Here is a 16,840-nt window from a genome sequence, read left to right as displayed (position 1 = left end):
CCATCACAACGCTTGTCATCCCTATCTGGAGGGATCGTAGGGTACGCTGCCAGCCTCGAGGTGGCCAGGGCCGCCTGAACCACCAAACTCTCAGAAGTGGGGTGTGTGGATAGGTAGCTGGGGTCGCTACTGGATGGGCGGTATTTCTTAGTCAACGACTTGTTGACTGTCGGAAGAGACTCTGGGGTGTTCCAAGTAGCAGCCACCCTTTTCTGTAACACCATGTGAAACGGCAACACTGGGTCAGTGGACGGACCCCGATCTAAAATGTCAGTCAGGTCACCCTGATTGAATTCAACTGGAGGGCCGGACCATCCCAGGTACTCCGTAACTCTCGACATCAACCTTCTATAGGAGGATTCAGCTTGAGCCCCATGCTCTGGCCTACAAAACTCCATCTCAGGAGATGTGTCCAGACCACTGGCATCATGTAAAGATTGACGCAGATCCTCCATCTGACTGTCCCCAGAAAAGACCATGTCAGGAGCTTCAGGAGTCTCTCGAGGAGCAAAAAAAGGCTTCAACTCCACATCAGACCTCTCCTCATCCTCATATGTTCTGTAGAGAATGACAGAACTCCTTCCTAGGGACAGGAGCAGACCTGGAGTCAAGAATAGGCCACACAGTCTTAGACAGAGCCTTTCTCAGAGGATCCACAGCGCTAGGGGCCTCCACTGGAAAATTCAGGCCTGAAGGCGCCCGGCTTCGGCATCGACAAGGGCGCCGAGGGCCTGACCGAGGGCAAGGCCCCGAAAGCCGCACACGATGGACACGGCCTGACTGTTGATGCCCTCGACACCTTCCCAGACTTCGACGGTTTCGTCAGGGACGAAGACCGCAACCTGGATCTGGCACGTCTCTAGCGATCTACCGGAGCCTTGTCCAAACGGGACCTCGTCGGTTCCCGATGTTTATCGCGCCGACTGCCCGGGCCCGAAGGCGCGTGAGCGTTGGACCGAGACCGTTCCCTGCCAGCTTCAAACAAAGGCGTGGACGGAACAGTGCCCGAGATTGAAAAATCTCCAGCATTTTCTCCCTAAATGTATCCCACTCCTTCGGAGTAGAGGATTTAGTGGAGCAAGCCACATTCCTCGCGGAGCTATCATCCGACGAGGAAGGCGACCAGTGAAGCCGATTCCGGGAGTGCCTCGACGAGGACGACGAGTGGCAAGAAGCACTCCAGGACAGAGTTCCCCTGGACTACCTCCGACGGGGAGTGTCACCCCTTGATTAGTCGGTGGAAAGACCAGTAGTCTTTTTGGATTTACGGGGTTTGGATACCCGACCTACCTGCAACTTCCCCCTTACTCTCCGGCAAGGCCTTGGCAGTCAACGACTGGCACTTCGAGCAGTCGTCCGTGTCGTGGCTCTCACCAGACACCACCAGCAGATACGGTGCAGGTCCGGGATCGACATCTTGGACTTCCAGTCCCAGCACTTTTTGAAGCCCTACTGGGGGTTTGGTGGGGTGAAGACATTATCGAAGTAGATAACACGAGGTGTGCCGAGTTCTCGAAGCAAACACGTTTGTGGAAAAAACGGAACTGAGGCTACGGGCGCGGAGTGTGCTACTTATAACATCCGATGACGACACCCTCGACGGAGGCCTTCGAGGAACATCGACCCGACGCAGGACGCCCTCTGCCAAAAAATTTCCGAAGCAACACAGCTGTGGACATTACATGTCAAACATGTGGAATACGTTGGAGGACAATCCATTTGAAATGAAAATTCTCCCTAACCCTCAGCAAGATGTAACAAGATCAGGCCCAGTAAGGCATCTCTCATGGTGTAAGTCTGAAGCAACGCAAAATAGAATTTAGTTTGCTGAGGGTGCATAGGGATTTAAGAGCTTGTAATCCCAAATCAAGTCTCAATGCTGCCACGTTTACATTTCACAACATCCAACCAGGTGGAGTGAGCAGGGGACATTGCATATACATGTTGCACTTCCCTCTTTTTTGGAGGATGGTGGGTGGGTGTTTAGTTTAACCACTTGCCTGACCCATTCAGGGTCATGCTCAGGTTTTCAGACCAGTGCTAGCAAACACTGCAGCCGGTTTTTCTTTTTGACTTTTAAGATGGACAAAAATCCCCACAGACCAGCCATTAACCTGAGATGATGGGCAAGGCCAGGGAAGAGGGGACGACTTAAGTGAGCAGCAGGAACCTGTGGCTAGTAAACCGGAAATGGTTTTACAATCTCCATTTTTGCATGAGTATGTTCGTTATGATAGTGTCTGTGATGATCTTTAGCCAAAGCCACCAAAGAGCACTCATTGCAAAGAGGGGTTTTCAATGCTATTGAACAGAGGTGGCAGAGTGCTCGCATTCACAGCATAGATGGTAGAGTTTGTGTTGGCCCAGAGACATCTGGGTCCATACGTACAGCAAATGGACGCTCACCTGGGGAAGTACTCCTCCTTAATAAGTTGTATCATCTTCAAGAACTGGACCTGGTACTGCTTCATCATTGCATTGCCACACACCTACAGGAACAAGAAACAGGTGATCAATAAAAGCAGACAAACGACTCACAAACTCTCCAGCTACAGTATCAAAGACCCAGCCATATGAAACTACAACCACTGCAATGTCGCAAACGGCACAGAGGATAAAGGAACAAGTGTGAAACAGAAGCCAAAAGCCACCTTGCAACCATTGTCCCCAACAACCAGGGGAGTGAAAGAAAGAGGCAGTCAAGTAGCGGCCCAACTGCCCTATACACACCTTCCGAGAGAAGTAAAGAATGCACAACACGAAATGAAGCGCCTCTTACATATACCCATATTTATTTGAATTTGAGCGCTTTCTCCAAAGTGCTGAACATAATAAAAAGATGATCTAATAAGTGATTGATGACAAATGAAGCAGGGAAGCAGAGTGAAAGAAGAAATAGGAGATGCCCGTTAGAAAGACGAGAGACGGTGTGCTTAAGTCGGGTTTGAAAAATGCCAAGAATAGATGTACGTATGGAGAGAGGAAGGGTGTCCCAATGCTCTGGAGAAAGGAGGGAAAAAACAAACGAGATGATGCGCCGGGGGTCTGGGAACAGTACGTTGGAACTGGTTTTGGGAATGAAGAGAATGAAAAGGGGAATTAATAAAGGTAAGGGAGGAAAGACACTAGGACAGACCACACTGAAAAAGACCTCCGATAACACCAAAGTATGTGAGGCCACCTATTCCAAGCACACTGCCCAGATTAAGACATTGGTAAGCGGCACTGGTACTTGGCGCAGACAGTATGTAATGTCACTATGGCACCTTTGTTCACCCTGAAATGGGACTTTATCAGGGACCCGCAACACCGTCATAGTTACCTGATGGAATCTGCAGCAAGAGCCTATATTGGACCAACATCCATGTGGCAACTGTGCTGCATGTCCCTTCACTACATACATGACATTTACATACACAGCTTCGTTTGGCAACTAAACATCTTTACTAAATGCAACACCAAAAACCTAATTTACGCCAGCAGCTGTCCCTGCAAAAAGATCTACATAGGTATGACCACTAGGGCCATTTCTTGGAGTATCATTGATCACAGATCCCAGATCCGCAACAGAATCACAAGCACTACTTGTAAAACATGTTCTAAACCACCAGCACATAGAAAACGAGGTGCTGTGACAGATTTGGATAACTTTTTCATGTCAAATTGCCTGCACAGACTTGAACAGAGATGGATACATGAGAGGCCTCAACGAGGACACACTGGTCAACATTCATATGTTGATATTTACATTTTATCCTATAGGTCAGCTATACTGGCTTGGAACAATGTCCCACCCCCCAAACCCGGCTGCTGAATTACCACAAAATCTATTCATCAGTAGCAGTCGAGGTATATTCTGCCTCAAGTCGAACACACCTGATTAGTAATGAGACTTCACCGCTGCAAATGTAGCCACCCACTCTGCATTTTACCGTTAGGAAAGCCAAGAGACTTCATCTATTTGTGTGATAATTATTTATGTCGTTCCAGTAGATCTACTCTTGCCCTTTGGGACACGAAGCAGACTAGCCAGTCGGGACTGGAAAAGAGCCTTTCCATAATAGGTTATGTGTAATGGTCTATCCCACCAGCAACTACCATCAAGTGAAGCGCAATCTAAATAAACAATTTCTTTTATTCTTTACTAATTGAACTACATAATCAGATGTATTTATATACAGGAGGAACAATGCTCTTTTGATCACAAAATAACATACACTAGATAAGAAATCAGATTTGACGGGAAGCAGTGAGCTGACAATGGGGTGAGTTTGAGGGACATTCTAATCAGGTTGTGGAGGGGAGTAAATGGAACAGTCACTGGGGACAATACATGGGTGGACATTCATAAATTAAAGACACGCAACACTGTACATGTTTAAGTGCAGGTAGGCGGTACAGCCAGCTTTGCTCGAGTGTTGGCAGAGGAAGTGAGGGACAGAGGCGAGGGAAACATGTTAACTAGCAGGCAGACGAGCCATAGGTTGAGGGGCAGCTTGGAGGCGAGGCAGTGGGTTTTCAGAAAGCGTACAGACACAAACTCCTCCTTCATCCTTTCTTTTAGATCCACTGTTGAGCATCACACCACCCAGAGGACGGCTATGTCACAAAATAATTTACTCAAATAGCTTAAGTTGGCAAGGAAAACTTGGCTAGCAGGCAAGGAAAATTTGGCAAGTGAATTACCGCCATAATTATTATTTCCTTCTAATAGTGGACTGATGCAATGCTTGATAGGACCTAAATGACTTATTGAAAAAGAGAACCTTATATGCAAAATCCTGTGTCCTGCTTCATTTCATCCCTCACTTTTACATATGCCGATTTTTGGTAAATAATATTACTGTTTGGCCATGTTTAATGGTGCTATGTTCCACACACAAAGTGATGTCAATGCATAGGAGCTTCTTGTTACTTGTATCCTGGCCTTTGTAACTCGGCCTACGGTCTGATTTCATGAGCATTTTGAAACCATTTTCTATTGCATACATTTTAAATCACCACTTACGAAGGAGATCAAATATTAGGATAAAAAGATTAAACTAATCAGATCTGGATGCAGACTTAAAGGGCGTGGTGCAGCAATGTTTCAGAAATCTGTTGACAGAGGTGGTCCCAGAGGACATTGGAATTGATCGTATTCATAGAGTGGGCCAGAGGCGGAGCGAACCAGGGGCCAGGCCTTGAGACGTTCTCGTAGCCCTAATTTCATATGGAATGAAAGAAAACATTTTGCGTGCAGCAAGGACGAAAGTGAATATTACACTGAATATTACAGTGAATGGGGCACAAGTTCAGTTATAATAAGATCTGGCAGCCCTGCAGAAGCGAGGAGGAATGGGTCACAAGAAATCTCATAAATGGAAGTTTCCGATTGGATTGCTCTTCACTTTGGAAGGAGTGCAGCATTGGATACTATCATGTGCTGAAGTGTTGACGCAGCTGAACCTGGAAGAAGAGGGACATGGATAGAGACGATTGGAGCTTTCCTCTCAGCGGGGAATGAGACAGTGGGACTGGTCCATGTTGCAAGGGGAAAAGAGGAGGAAGAGGGGCAGAGCTGAAAGGTCCTGCGTAGAGAGGGCAAAGGGATGGTGCGAAAGGAGGTGTCCCATGTATCGTCTCTGCGAGGCAAAGTTGAAGAGGCGGTAGAGCTTGTGTCCCTTGAACTGTGTCTTGGTCTGTATCTACTAGCTCCCCCTTTGTTTGCGTATTCACGAACTATCCCTTCATGGAGGTCTAAGAGGAGATTGGGTTCTTGGCCGTTTGTTGTGGTCCCTAGATGAATGCCCTTGATCCATTTGTTCCTGCTGACCTGCTATACCCTAGTCTTTCCTGCATAGATGAATCCCCTGTGGCTGAGGAGGTGGAAGCCCGGCATTGAGCTGTTCCAGCAGTGTTTGTAGAGTGGAAAACACTTGCAGGGAGAGTAAGGATTGCAGGTTTAAAAGGGGATATTTTAGAGTTATACCTCCTGTTCCCAAAGGTGTTGACGGTACAGCAGGTGGTATATTATGTATTCTTAGAGGTGTTTCTTCTCCTCTAGATGGGATTCTGTTAGGGAGAATTCTCTGTTAAGGCTAATTTCCCAAACCTAGCGAGTCCCCCAGCAGCTTTGCTGGATTTTTGGGGTTTATTTTTTTCTCCTGCTAAGAGTGAGACTCTTTCTCCCACTCTTAGACATGATTTGAGATATCCTTTGACTTTGTAATGTGTTTTATGGGCTATGGGGACTTTTACTCCATAGGGTTTCATGTATTTTTGGTAAGTGTGTTACACAGCACCCTCAGTGCAGAGACACAGGGGTGTCATAGTAACCCCCAAAAATAGACTCCATACCCTGGGACTGACTACTGTCTCCCAAGGCATGTAAAGTTACCATTGACTTTACTAGTCTTAAATTGTGAACAGAACCAGTACAACCCATCATATTGTGAAGTACTGGTAGGGGTAATTAGATTGCCCCTGGGTCTGTTTTTCGAGGGGGCACTGTGCAGTCCTCCCTCGTCGAGTTTCTGGCTGGTGGCAGTGGTTACCACGCAAAATATTCCACCGGAATATTTCCTATGTGATTTTCCCATTCATTTTAAACGCACCACTTTTTTGGTGCAATGTTAAAGATACAGCCGGGTTATTTATTTAATATTTAGTCCCCGGTTGTGTCTTTTTTGCCAGGACTCTGTTTTGAAATGGCGTTTGTGTTCGCCTCTGTAACTTCAACCCAAGTCGAGTCCTTTGTTCCACTTTTTGGCGGGCTTCTCCACAGAAGCCTCCAAAAGTGGTGCCACTCTGTCTGGGGCTACAGGATGTGTGGGAGGGGGGGTTTAGGCACCGTGGACTGAGTTGCCTCGGCAACTCAAGTCGCACTCGTGTGTGATTGGCCCAGTGGTGAGCCGCCCGGCTCACCACTTAGCATGTTTGAGTGACAGGTAGGACTGATGAATGGGGGTTTTCTGCATAAAAGCAGGGCTTTGGGGACTGGAACTTCAGAAGTCGCCACAGGACCAAAGAATCCGAAGAGGGAGAAGCTGGGCCGACCTGCAACGATGACACCACCGGTGGAGCCCTGCTTAACAGTCTCACCACTTCCCAACGACAGAAGATCTTCATTCCGGAGAGTCTTCTTCCTCTGAACTGGTGGGGATAACCAGTTCGCCCTCTTTTACCCTTCCTGGATCGTCCCGTGGTCGAATCGCCAGTGCCAAGCACCCCAGCGGCCGGATAGCCACGCTTCACCACTACCGCGAATAAAAGGGTAGTACCTTTTAACCGGGAAACTCTGCGGCTGGTTTCTTCCCTGGCAGTGCAACGACCTCCAGCTTTTCCTCCATGTCGAGACCTTCTCTTCCCCTGGACGAAGCACCAACTTGCACCCGCTGCCAGGAACAACTGCCCCCGCTGGAGCTTTCTCACCATTTCAGGTACTGTTTCCCGCCTGGTCTCCCTTGCAACACTATTCAAGGTGTCCCGTACATACTTGACTTTCTATCCTGGGGTGACTTGGGACCTGCTAACTTTTTCTGAACTGATCCCACCCTTTTTAACTATCTGCAACAACTCTTTAAAGTACTACTCAACTGTGTGATCTTGGACACATTCCGCCTTGCTCTCTCCAAAAGTGAGCCTGGCCTATGACTTTCTTGCTCCTCAGTAGACTCTGCCTTTTCTGACTTGCCCTGGTTCTTTTAAAGTGTTGGTATTGTGTATTTTCCTAATTCTACCTTTTCCCCTCCCTTTTTAACTAACTTATTGGAGTGCCATCTTAGGTTAAGCGCTCACCTCTGTCTGAAAATAAGAGGTGTTTTAACTAAGACTTGTTTAATAAGTAATCAGGGATGTATATATATTAATAGTGACTGTTTGAACTTGCTTGCCATATTAGTGTTAGTGTATTTTACAAAGTGTGTTTTTAAATAATTATATACTTTTATATCCAAGCTCTGGTCAGTGTTTGCTTGTGCTACTGTATCCTTGTACCTATTTTGTATACTCTATATACTGTCTAACTCTTCTTGAGAGAAGTCTGGCTGCTCAGCCACAGCTACCAGGTAAATCCGGGTGGTACAGACTGCTACCAATTGGGTTTACTGCCAACACCTGTAGTCTTAAGCCTTTTGCAGTGGTCCCTAAGGGCACTAACTGCACAGGTTTCTGCCTAACAGATTCGACCAGGTGGTTTGTCCTCAAAATAAGGTCGGATGCTGCCTTCCTCAGAATTAGAGGCTCAAAACCTGTTATTTCATGCTGTAAGATTTCCTCTGGGATGATGTTGGAGTAGGTTATAGGAGACACTCCTAGAGGAAGATCTCTGCTCTAAAGGATTCCTTTTTGGGGTTTTTAGTATTCCTTTACTGCTGGATGATAGACTGTCCAGCAGTAAAGTAGTTGTAGTAGTTGGACCGGTAAATCTGTGGCTTCAGTCGTGATAATGGTTGACAGGGTTGATGGCAGTGCAGCCTCACTCCCAGAAGATTGGTGTTTTTTGGTCGTCAACGAGAGGAACGTCGACAAGTGATGTCCCAATTTAATTGATGTGGTCGGAGGATACTTTGTGGACGACTCTTGTCCAGAAGTGGATTGTGACCTTCTTTAGAAGTGCGAGACTCAGAGGATGAATGTTTTTTCTTTGAGGACTAAGACAGGGTCTTAGTGGACGACTTGGATTTGTGTTTGTCCTTCGTCGGAGAGGATGTTCGACGAGTGGGACATGGTTTTAGTAGACGGGCATGAACCTTTATCAGTCTGTTTTGCCGATGGTGTTTTCGTTGACAGGACTTTGAACAATTGCTTAGACACAGATTGGGAACCCTCACTGCTACCTGCTGTTTTTTTTTAACAGGAGATTGGGCGTGCGTGTGGCCTTATTGTGGCTTGTCGACTATTTTGGCTCACTTGTTTTTTGTTTCTTCGCCGAAGGCTCTTCAGTCTTGGACCTGTGGTGACCCCTTGTCAGAGGGGGTGGTAGCTCTCCCACTCTTTGATGAACCTGCTTCCGATGCCGGGTATGCTCCTTCATTCACCAACAAATGAGGCAACAGTTTTGGTCTTGGAAGGTTTTTTTTGTGAAAAACCCTGACAGATTTCACATTCTTCCGGTGAATGGTTAGGGTAGAGGCAGTATAAACAATCTGCATGTCTGTCTCCGTCATACATGTTCTTTAGGCACAAAGTGTCACAGGGCCTGAACAAGGATTTTATCGGTCCAACAGTCTCCATGTTCGTAAACGAACCTGTAGATGAATCGTCGGTTGCTCCAGTTAGAGTATAAATTGAAAAAATACATATTGTGTGGAAAGATATTTTCTCTTTGGAAAGAATAACTCTAGGAATCCCACCAGCTAGAAAGAAAGTTGATATCCGAGGGGAAGCTGCTGGGGCGGAGATATACACTAGATGCCACATCGGTGGGAACCAAAAGCACCCACAACGTCGATGGGACACTCAAGGCGTCAACGTTTTTCCATAGTAAAAGTACTAAATCGAAGTAACCTGGGATTCCCAGCCCGACGGCAGGGAATAATCATAGCATGTGAATCCATGAAAGATCCAATGCTGGAGAATAGAATTAATGAGAAGTTTAGCAGCATGAAAGGGTAGAAAGGGCAGTACCGTGCACATTTTAACGAGAAAGAAGGAACAAGTTACTTACCTGTAACTATTGTTCTCCAGCATGGTTCTGCAGTGGATTCACATGCTCATGAATGTTCCCTTTCATCAGGCCAGGAATCCTCTGTAAAAGAAAAAACAGTTTCACTTTCACTTACAAACTGTATTTATCCTCTAAACCAATCACTGAGCTCTTGGTCATACTGCCCCAGCCAATAACTGCCCTTTCCCTAAGCCCCTCCTCTGGCAGTCATCTTCAGATTTAGTAAGCACGTAACAAAGTGGCAGTATGACCAAGAAGAGCCGCGGAGGGTCAGGAGGGAGGGTTCGCAAGTGAATCCATGACAGACCCATGCTGGAGAACAATAGTTACAGGTAAGTGACATGTTCCTTCTCCAGCATGGGGTCTGGCATGTATTCACATGCTCATGAATAAACTCTACGTCTCAACTCCTCAGGTTCATAATCACCCTCCCGGACACCTCCCCCTGGAGCTGGATCGAGTACACAGAACTTCCCCAAGACGGGGATCCAACTTTCCTCCAGACGTCCTGGTCAGGATCCACTTCTTCCAGCTAAAAGAAGAAATCATGCGGGAAGCAAGACAAATGCGACAGATAACCTTCCGGGGAGCCACAATCTCTTTCTATCAGGACTTAGCGCCCTCCGAGCTACAAAAATGAAAAATCATGTGTCCATTAGCGGAATGGCTACGCGAGAAACAAACCCCATACTAATGGGGATTTCCTGCCACGGTCAGGTTCAAATGGAACGGATCACAGAAGCAAATCAGCTCACCGAAAGAAGCAACGAATTTCATGTGCCTGGGGGGTTCGGACGGAGAGTTCGGCTCTGAAGAACCAAATCGCCCTCAGCAGGACAAACCCTCAACAGGGGAATGGTCAAAAGTGGGCAGACGGCGCAGGCTCCGAGGTCCCCCGAAGAAAGATAATCCAGGATGACCAACTATCAACAACCTGGCAATTCCCCCGGCTCGCGAGCCCCTAGCGCGCAGCCTTTGCGGCTCGCCATGTACGAGTTGAGGGACACCACCAGACCCACACTAACCTTTAATGCGAGCCCCGGAGGGAGACAGCCCACGAACACCACATTCAGTCTCACTGACAGTGCGGGAGCAACGTTCGAGCTCCAGCTTATTCCTTATCAGCGGCCCAGTTGGCCATTATCATGCGCTTTGGTGCCACCAGTTCCCCGGTGGCAGTGGGATGACAGTTCTCCTACGTGTTCTTGTTTTTGGGGGTAGGGGGGGTTAAATGGGGTTCATTGACTATAGGCCATGGAGGGGGGGCTCCGGCCCCCACAGACACCGGCCTCACACTCAATACAACAGTACGACGTAACAACAACATCTCCACGAGCTCAAAGCAACAATCGCCCTTGATCATCAGTCTCTCGACCCCGATGGGGAATCATGGACAGAGGCGCATCTATCGCCAAGCATAAAAACCAATGTCAATCCTCACCTGGAACGTCCAAGGCCTAAATTCACCACACAAACACAAATTGGTGGAATATAGACTGGACCAACTATCGGGAGATATACTTCTCCAAGAAACTCACCTGCTGCAAGAAGACGAGGGCCGGGTCAGATTCAACAGGTACAAAAGAAAATATTTTGCCTCTTCTGGGCAAAAGAAAAGAGGAGTGGCAATCCTCCTAAGCCTCAAAATCCCACTGTCAAAGATTACTATAAAGAGTGATCCGGATGGGTGCTTCCTCCTCCTAAAGGGCCTTCTCGAAGAACTCCCGATCACTATCGTCTCGATTTACTGCCCTAACACAGCTCAAGCTAATTTCATTGCTAACCTAACGTCCACCATCACAGCATTCCGCGAAGGGCACCTCATCATAGGTGGGGATTTCAACAGCATACCAAACCCACAAATGGATAAGACTCTTCCCCCCACAAACGCAGACTTTACGCATGGCCTGGCCATCGCCAAGCTGCTTAGAGAAACTGAAACGGTCGACACCTGGAGGCTATTCAACGACAATGCGAGAGACTACACCCATTACTCCTCGGTCCACAAAGGATTTTCAAGAATAGATCTCATTCTAATCTCAGGAGTCATATTCTCCTGCCTTAACAATGTAGAGATCCACACTGGTATGATATTGGACCACGCCCCAGTATCAGCTACCTTAACCATCTCAGGCCAAAGGCACCCTGTTCAAAGACATTGGAAGATCAATGACTCACTGTTATTAGATATATGCATCAGAGCAGAAATCGAAGAAACCATCTCCAATTACTTCAAAGAAAACACGACAGGATTCTCCCATCAATATCATCTGGGATGCCATGAAAGCAGTTGTCAGAGGCACATTAATCAGCACCGGAACAGAACAGAGAAGCATTTCAAACATCGTGTCGGCCGGGCTGGAGGACAAAGTAAAACAACTGGGGAACGAATTGAAATTACACAGCTCCAGGAAAACAGAAAGAGTCCCGAGGAAAGCGAAAACTGCACTGGAAATGCAATGTGCCGATCACACGGCCAAATCACTAGCTTATACAAGGCAATTCTATTACAGCAGAAATAACAAGGCAAATTGAGTGCTAGCACAAAAACTGAAAAAGCTTTGCTCCCAAAACAACATCCTGAAACTAAGGGGGGCAGACAGTAACCTGCACTACACCGAGGCAGAGAAAATCGAAGAACTACAAGCACCACAAATCTATCATGTCAGGGGAACCTACCACACTAGACAATCTGTCAGAATACCTACGCACAACGCCCTCCATCGACTCGTCCCAGCTGGAAGCCTTAGAATCCCACATCACGAGCGAAGAAATCATGGAAGTCATTAAAAATCTCAAAAACACAGCCCCGGGCCCTGACGGCCCGTCTGCAAACTTCTATAAAAAATTTGCCAGAATCCTAGCACCCCAAATGGCAGCTCTAGTCAACTCCTTCCTATTCTCGAAATCAGTCACCGGCTCCATGGCGGAATTGCTCACGGTCTTGCTGCATAAACCCGGGAAAGACCCCGAACTGGCCAGCTCTTGCCGCCCAATCTCACTCCTCAACAACGACAACGGCAAAATCTTCGCCAAAGTTCTGGCTACTAGACTAGGCCCGACCCTACCATCCCTGATCAACCGGGACCAAACAGGCTTCATACCAGGGAGAGCGACCTACGACAACATCAGAACGATAAATATCATCGAGAGCGCCCATAGACTAAAAGTGGGAATGGCGGTCATCTCCTTAGACGCCCACAAAGCTTTCAATATGGTCGATTGGGGATATATCCGGGCAGTTCTCGAGCACTTCGGCTTCGGCCCAACCTTTATCACATGGGTAATGGCCAACTACCAGTCTCCCACCACACAGTTGCGAGTCAACAGTACCAGGTCAGAGACAATCCATATATCCAGGGGCAGTAGAAAAGGCTGTCCACTCTCGCCACTAATCTTCGCCCTATCCATGGAGCCCTTCGCAGCAAAAATCAGACATAACCCGAGAATTGGGGGAGTACTCGTGGGAAACCAAGAATACACAATAGCACTATATGCTGACGATGTTTTAATAACCGTATCAAATCTAGCAGAATCCTTGGGTGCCCTGTGGGAGGAGATCATAGCATTCAGGACATTATCAGGGTTCAAGGTAAATCTCAATAAATCCGCCGCACTCGCAGTCAACCTATCTAAACAAGAAAAAGCCTCTCAGTCCCCTCATGCCGATTCCATGGTCACCAGGCCCAATTGCTTACCGTGGGGTCCAGATCCCCAATGACCCATTACGCTTATACTCCAGCAATTTCCTGCAACGGATTAGAGAGCTCCAGAGGGACCTTAAAAGATAGAAACCGCAGCAAATCTCCTGGTTCGGGCGAATTACCGCCATCAAAATGAACTTAATCCCTAGATGGCTATATCACTGCACAGCACTAGCAACTCAGATCCCCGGCCCAGCCCCGATAGCTTTACAAAAGAAAATTCAAGAATTCGTATTGGGGGTGGGGGTGGGGGGGAAGAAACCCTGCATCAGTAAACGAATAATGAGAGGGATAGCACAGGGCGGGTTGCGAGTCCCAGACCTGGCTAGATATACCCTAGCGGCGCAGCTATCCCATGCATTCGCTTGGGTCCAAGAATCAGACATACCGAAATGGTCGAATCTCGAAGAAGCCTGGTGCCCGGTCCCACCCTCTGCACTACCACACCTGCACAACCTAAAATCCCTAGCCACTGGCGGCCCCCCTAATTGCGACTAGAACTACAGCTCGATGCTGGAAGGCTGCGGCCCGCAGATGGGGTGTCCGCTGCTCTCTGGGTCCCCTAATCCCCCATCTGGAATAACCCAGAATTCTCTCCAGGCATGTCCCCACAGAACTTCCAATCATGGAGGGAGGGCGGCCTACGAATAACCAGCGACTTCCTTGAGGCAGGCACACCCATCTCATTTGAAAGGTGCAAAGTGAAATTCGGGGTGAATGAGCAAGAGAGATTTCGCTACGCCCAAATCCGACACTGGCTATCCCACAGAGTGACCAGAGAGAAATGCTCCAGAGACCTAACCGCACTGGTACTATCTCTTACGACCCCCACTAACAAAGGCAGAACCTCGACCCTCTACCGACTCCTAGATAGGGCTGACCCTTCTATAAAAGATACATGCTTGAATGGGAAAAGGACCTGGGCAAAGAAATCGACATTGAAAACTGGGGGAAAATTTGGACTAGGCTGCATAAAAGCTTGCAATATATCACAAACAGGGAAAGGGGCTACAAACTTTGTTATAGGTATTACATCACCCCCGCTCAAATCAATAAGGCCCACCCCAACATCCCCGGGACATGTTGGCGCCGGTGTGCGACCCCAGGCTCATTATTACACATGGTATGGACCTGCCCGATACTGGAGAGAGGTAATCAAACATATCAAAGACATCTCTGGCCTATCCATCCCTTGGGACCCCGGAATCATCCTTCTGTGCGACACCGGCGAGGGCGCTCTCCCACTCTCGGGCCATATCCCCCGGCTATGCTCTCACCTACTTCTAGCGGTGAAAATCGCAATGGCCAGGGTTTGGAAAGACAAAGAAGGGCCCTCGGTGGCACTCTGGTGGGCGAAATGCTGGGACATAGCGGTTGCCGGAAAAAATCACAGCGATCCGATCTGGCTCTCTGAATAGGGAATTGAACATATGGGACCCATTCATGGACTACGCCGCCAGATATCCGGCTCTCACCAGAAGACCCCCATTAATCAGATGGCTCCAAATCAACCTACCTCACTGACCCCCAGTCGTGGGCCGCAGTAATCCAGCTCGCCAAGGACCCCCGCAGCAGCCAAGGGCAGTCCGGTCCACGGACGTGATCACTCACCGCTCCTACTAAGAGACACTGACACTCGACCATGATTTACGATCGTTGATCTGTTGTGCTTGCACTTATTGTAATGCTCACTGATGTAAACCCAATAAAATGTTATGAAAAATAAAAAAAAAATAAAAAGAACACATAGCAGTACAACATTACACAACCACTGGTGGTGGCAAGGCACAACAGAAGCAGATAGCCTTACCTCCGGAACAGGCTCACCTTCAAGCGATCAGGTTGCGTAGCACTGCTTGGCTGACCCTGGACTCCTCTCTGGAATCCCGGTCAACGTAGTAGAATCTTTGGAACGTGTGCGTGGACCTCCATGTAGCAGTCCTGCAGATGTCCATCAGGGGCACACCAGACAGGAACGCTGTCGTCAAAGTGATCGCTCTGGTGGAATGGGCTCTCGGATGGCTGGGCAGCGCTCGGTTTGCCAACCGATGATAGTGTGTGTGATACAGCCGGAGAGCCACCTGGAGATGGAAGCCTTGGACAAGGGCTCCCCATGGTTCACAGGACCAAAGTTCACAAATAGTTGAGACGTCTTCCAGAAACTCTTTGCGCGTGCCACATAGAACCTGCGAGCATGAGCCACATCCAGCGAGTGCAAAGTTGGCGACAAAGGTTTTCGGAAAGAACACAGGCAACACCAAAGGCTTGTTGAGGTAGAATTCAGACGGAACCTTTGGCATGAAGGAGGGGTGTGTCCGCAGCACCACCCTCATGTCGTGAAAAGTCAAATAAGGATGTTTGCAGGATAGGGCCTCGATCTCACCTACCCTCCTGGCAGAGGTGGCCAGGAAGAAAGCCGTTTTCCATGAGAGGAACGAGAGGGGCCTGATGCATAGGCTGGAAGGGCCCCCCAGCCCCATGAGCCGCGTCAGTAACATGTTGAGTTCCCACACTGGGGCAGCTGCCTTCACCGGCAGGAACGATCAAAACACTCCTTTGAGGAACTCCATGATGAGACGGTGGGACCAAAGAGAAGACTATCCTGGAGACCTTGTGCAGCGGGAGATAGCCGCCAGATGCACCTTGATAGAGGCGTGCGCCAACCCCGCCTTAGCTAAGGACAAGTATGAAAGAATCTGCAGGGCCGTGACCTTCAGAGGATTGATCTTCTGCGCCAGGCACCACGTCACGAAACACTTGTGCCCATAGCACTTAAGAGTCGACGACGCTCTGGCAAGGACCTGGAACCTGCTGGCGATTTTTTGGCATTTGGAATTCGTCACTGTTGTAAATAGATTGATCTGGGGTCTGCCCCACTTGAGGAAGAGGCTGTGCACTTGATCCCGTCTAAGTTACCACGCGTGGGGCGTCGGCAATGGTGTTCTTGACTCCCAGCAGGTGAAAAGGGATGGGGAACATCTCTTGGGCAATGGCCCAGTGCCTCAAGTCCTGTGCCTCTCTGGAGAGCGCTGGGGATCTGGTGCCCCCCCCTGCTTCCTGATATAGAACATTGTTGTGGTATTGTCCATGAACACCCTCACCACTTTGCCCTTGAGGGACGGAACGACTTGAGGGTCTAGAACACTGCCTGCAGCTCCAGGACTTTGATGTGGAGATCCCTCTCCTTTGGCAGCCACAGGCCTATGGCCTGGAGACGTCCGGTGTTGGCTCCCCAGCCCTCCAGGGTACCGTCTGTGTTGACAGTCTCCTAGTACGGGGGGGCTCTGGAAACCTGTGCCCCTGGCGATGTTGGCGCACAGGCCCCACCACCTTATCCCTCGACGGAACTCCTTGTCAAGACCAATCTTGTCTGCAAAGCACCCGGAAACCTGGATCCAACAACCGTCCAGGAATTCCTGAAGGGGTTGCATCTGCAACCTGCAGAGCCTTATTAGGTAGATGCACAACGACATCATGCCGAGCAGCA

General features: G+C 48.6%; 1 protein-coding gene across 2 annotated transcripts in view; it reads right to left on the bottom strand.

The window, feature by feature from the left end:
* Positions 1-16,840, bottom strand: part of GLE1 (GLE1 RNA export mediator) — a 570,581-nt gene that overhangs the window by 45,046 nt on the left and 508,695 nt on the right. For both annotated transcript variants that reach the window (XM_069609167.1, XM_069609166.1), the window contains one exon: positions 2,407-2,489. In XM_069609167.1, coding sequence (XP_069465268.1) covers positions 2,407-2,489 — 83 coding nt within the window. The remainder of the gene's footprint in view (positions 1-2,406; positions 2,490-16,840) is intronic.

Source organism: Ambystoma mexicanum, chromosome 8 (genome assembly GCF_040938575.1).
Source record: "Ambystoma mexicanum isolate Mex_15411 chromosome 8, UKY_AmexF1_1, whole genome shotgun sequence".
Classification (NCBI taxonomy): domain Eukaryota; kingdom Metazoa; phylum Chordata; class Amphibia; order Caudata; family Ambystomatidae; genus Ambystoma; species Ambystoma mexicanum.
The sequence above is the reverse complement of the archived record's forward strand: the minus strand, read 5'-3'. Positions and strand labels throughout refer to the sequence as shown.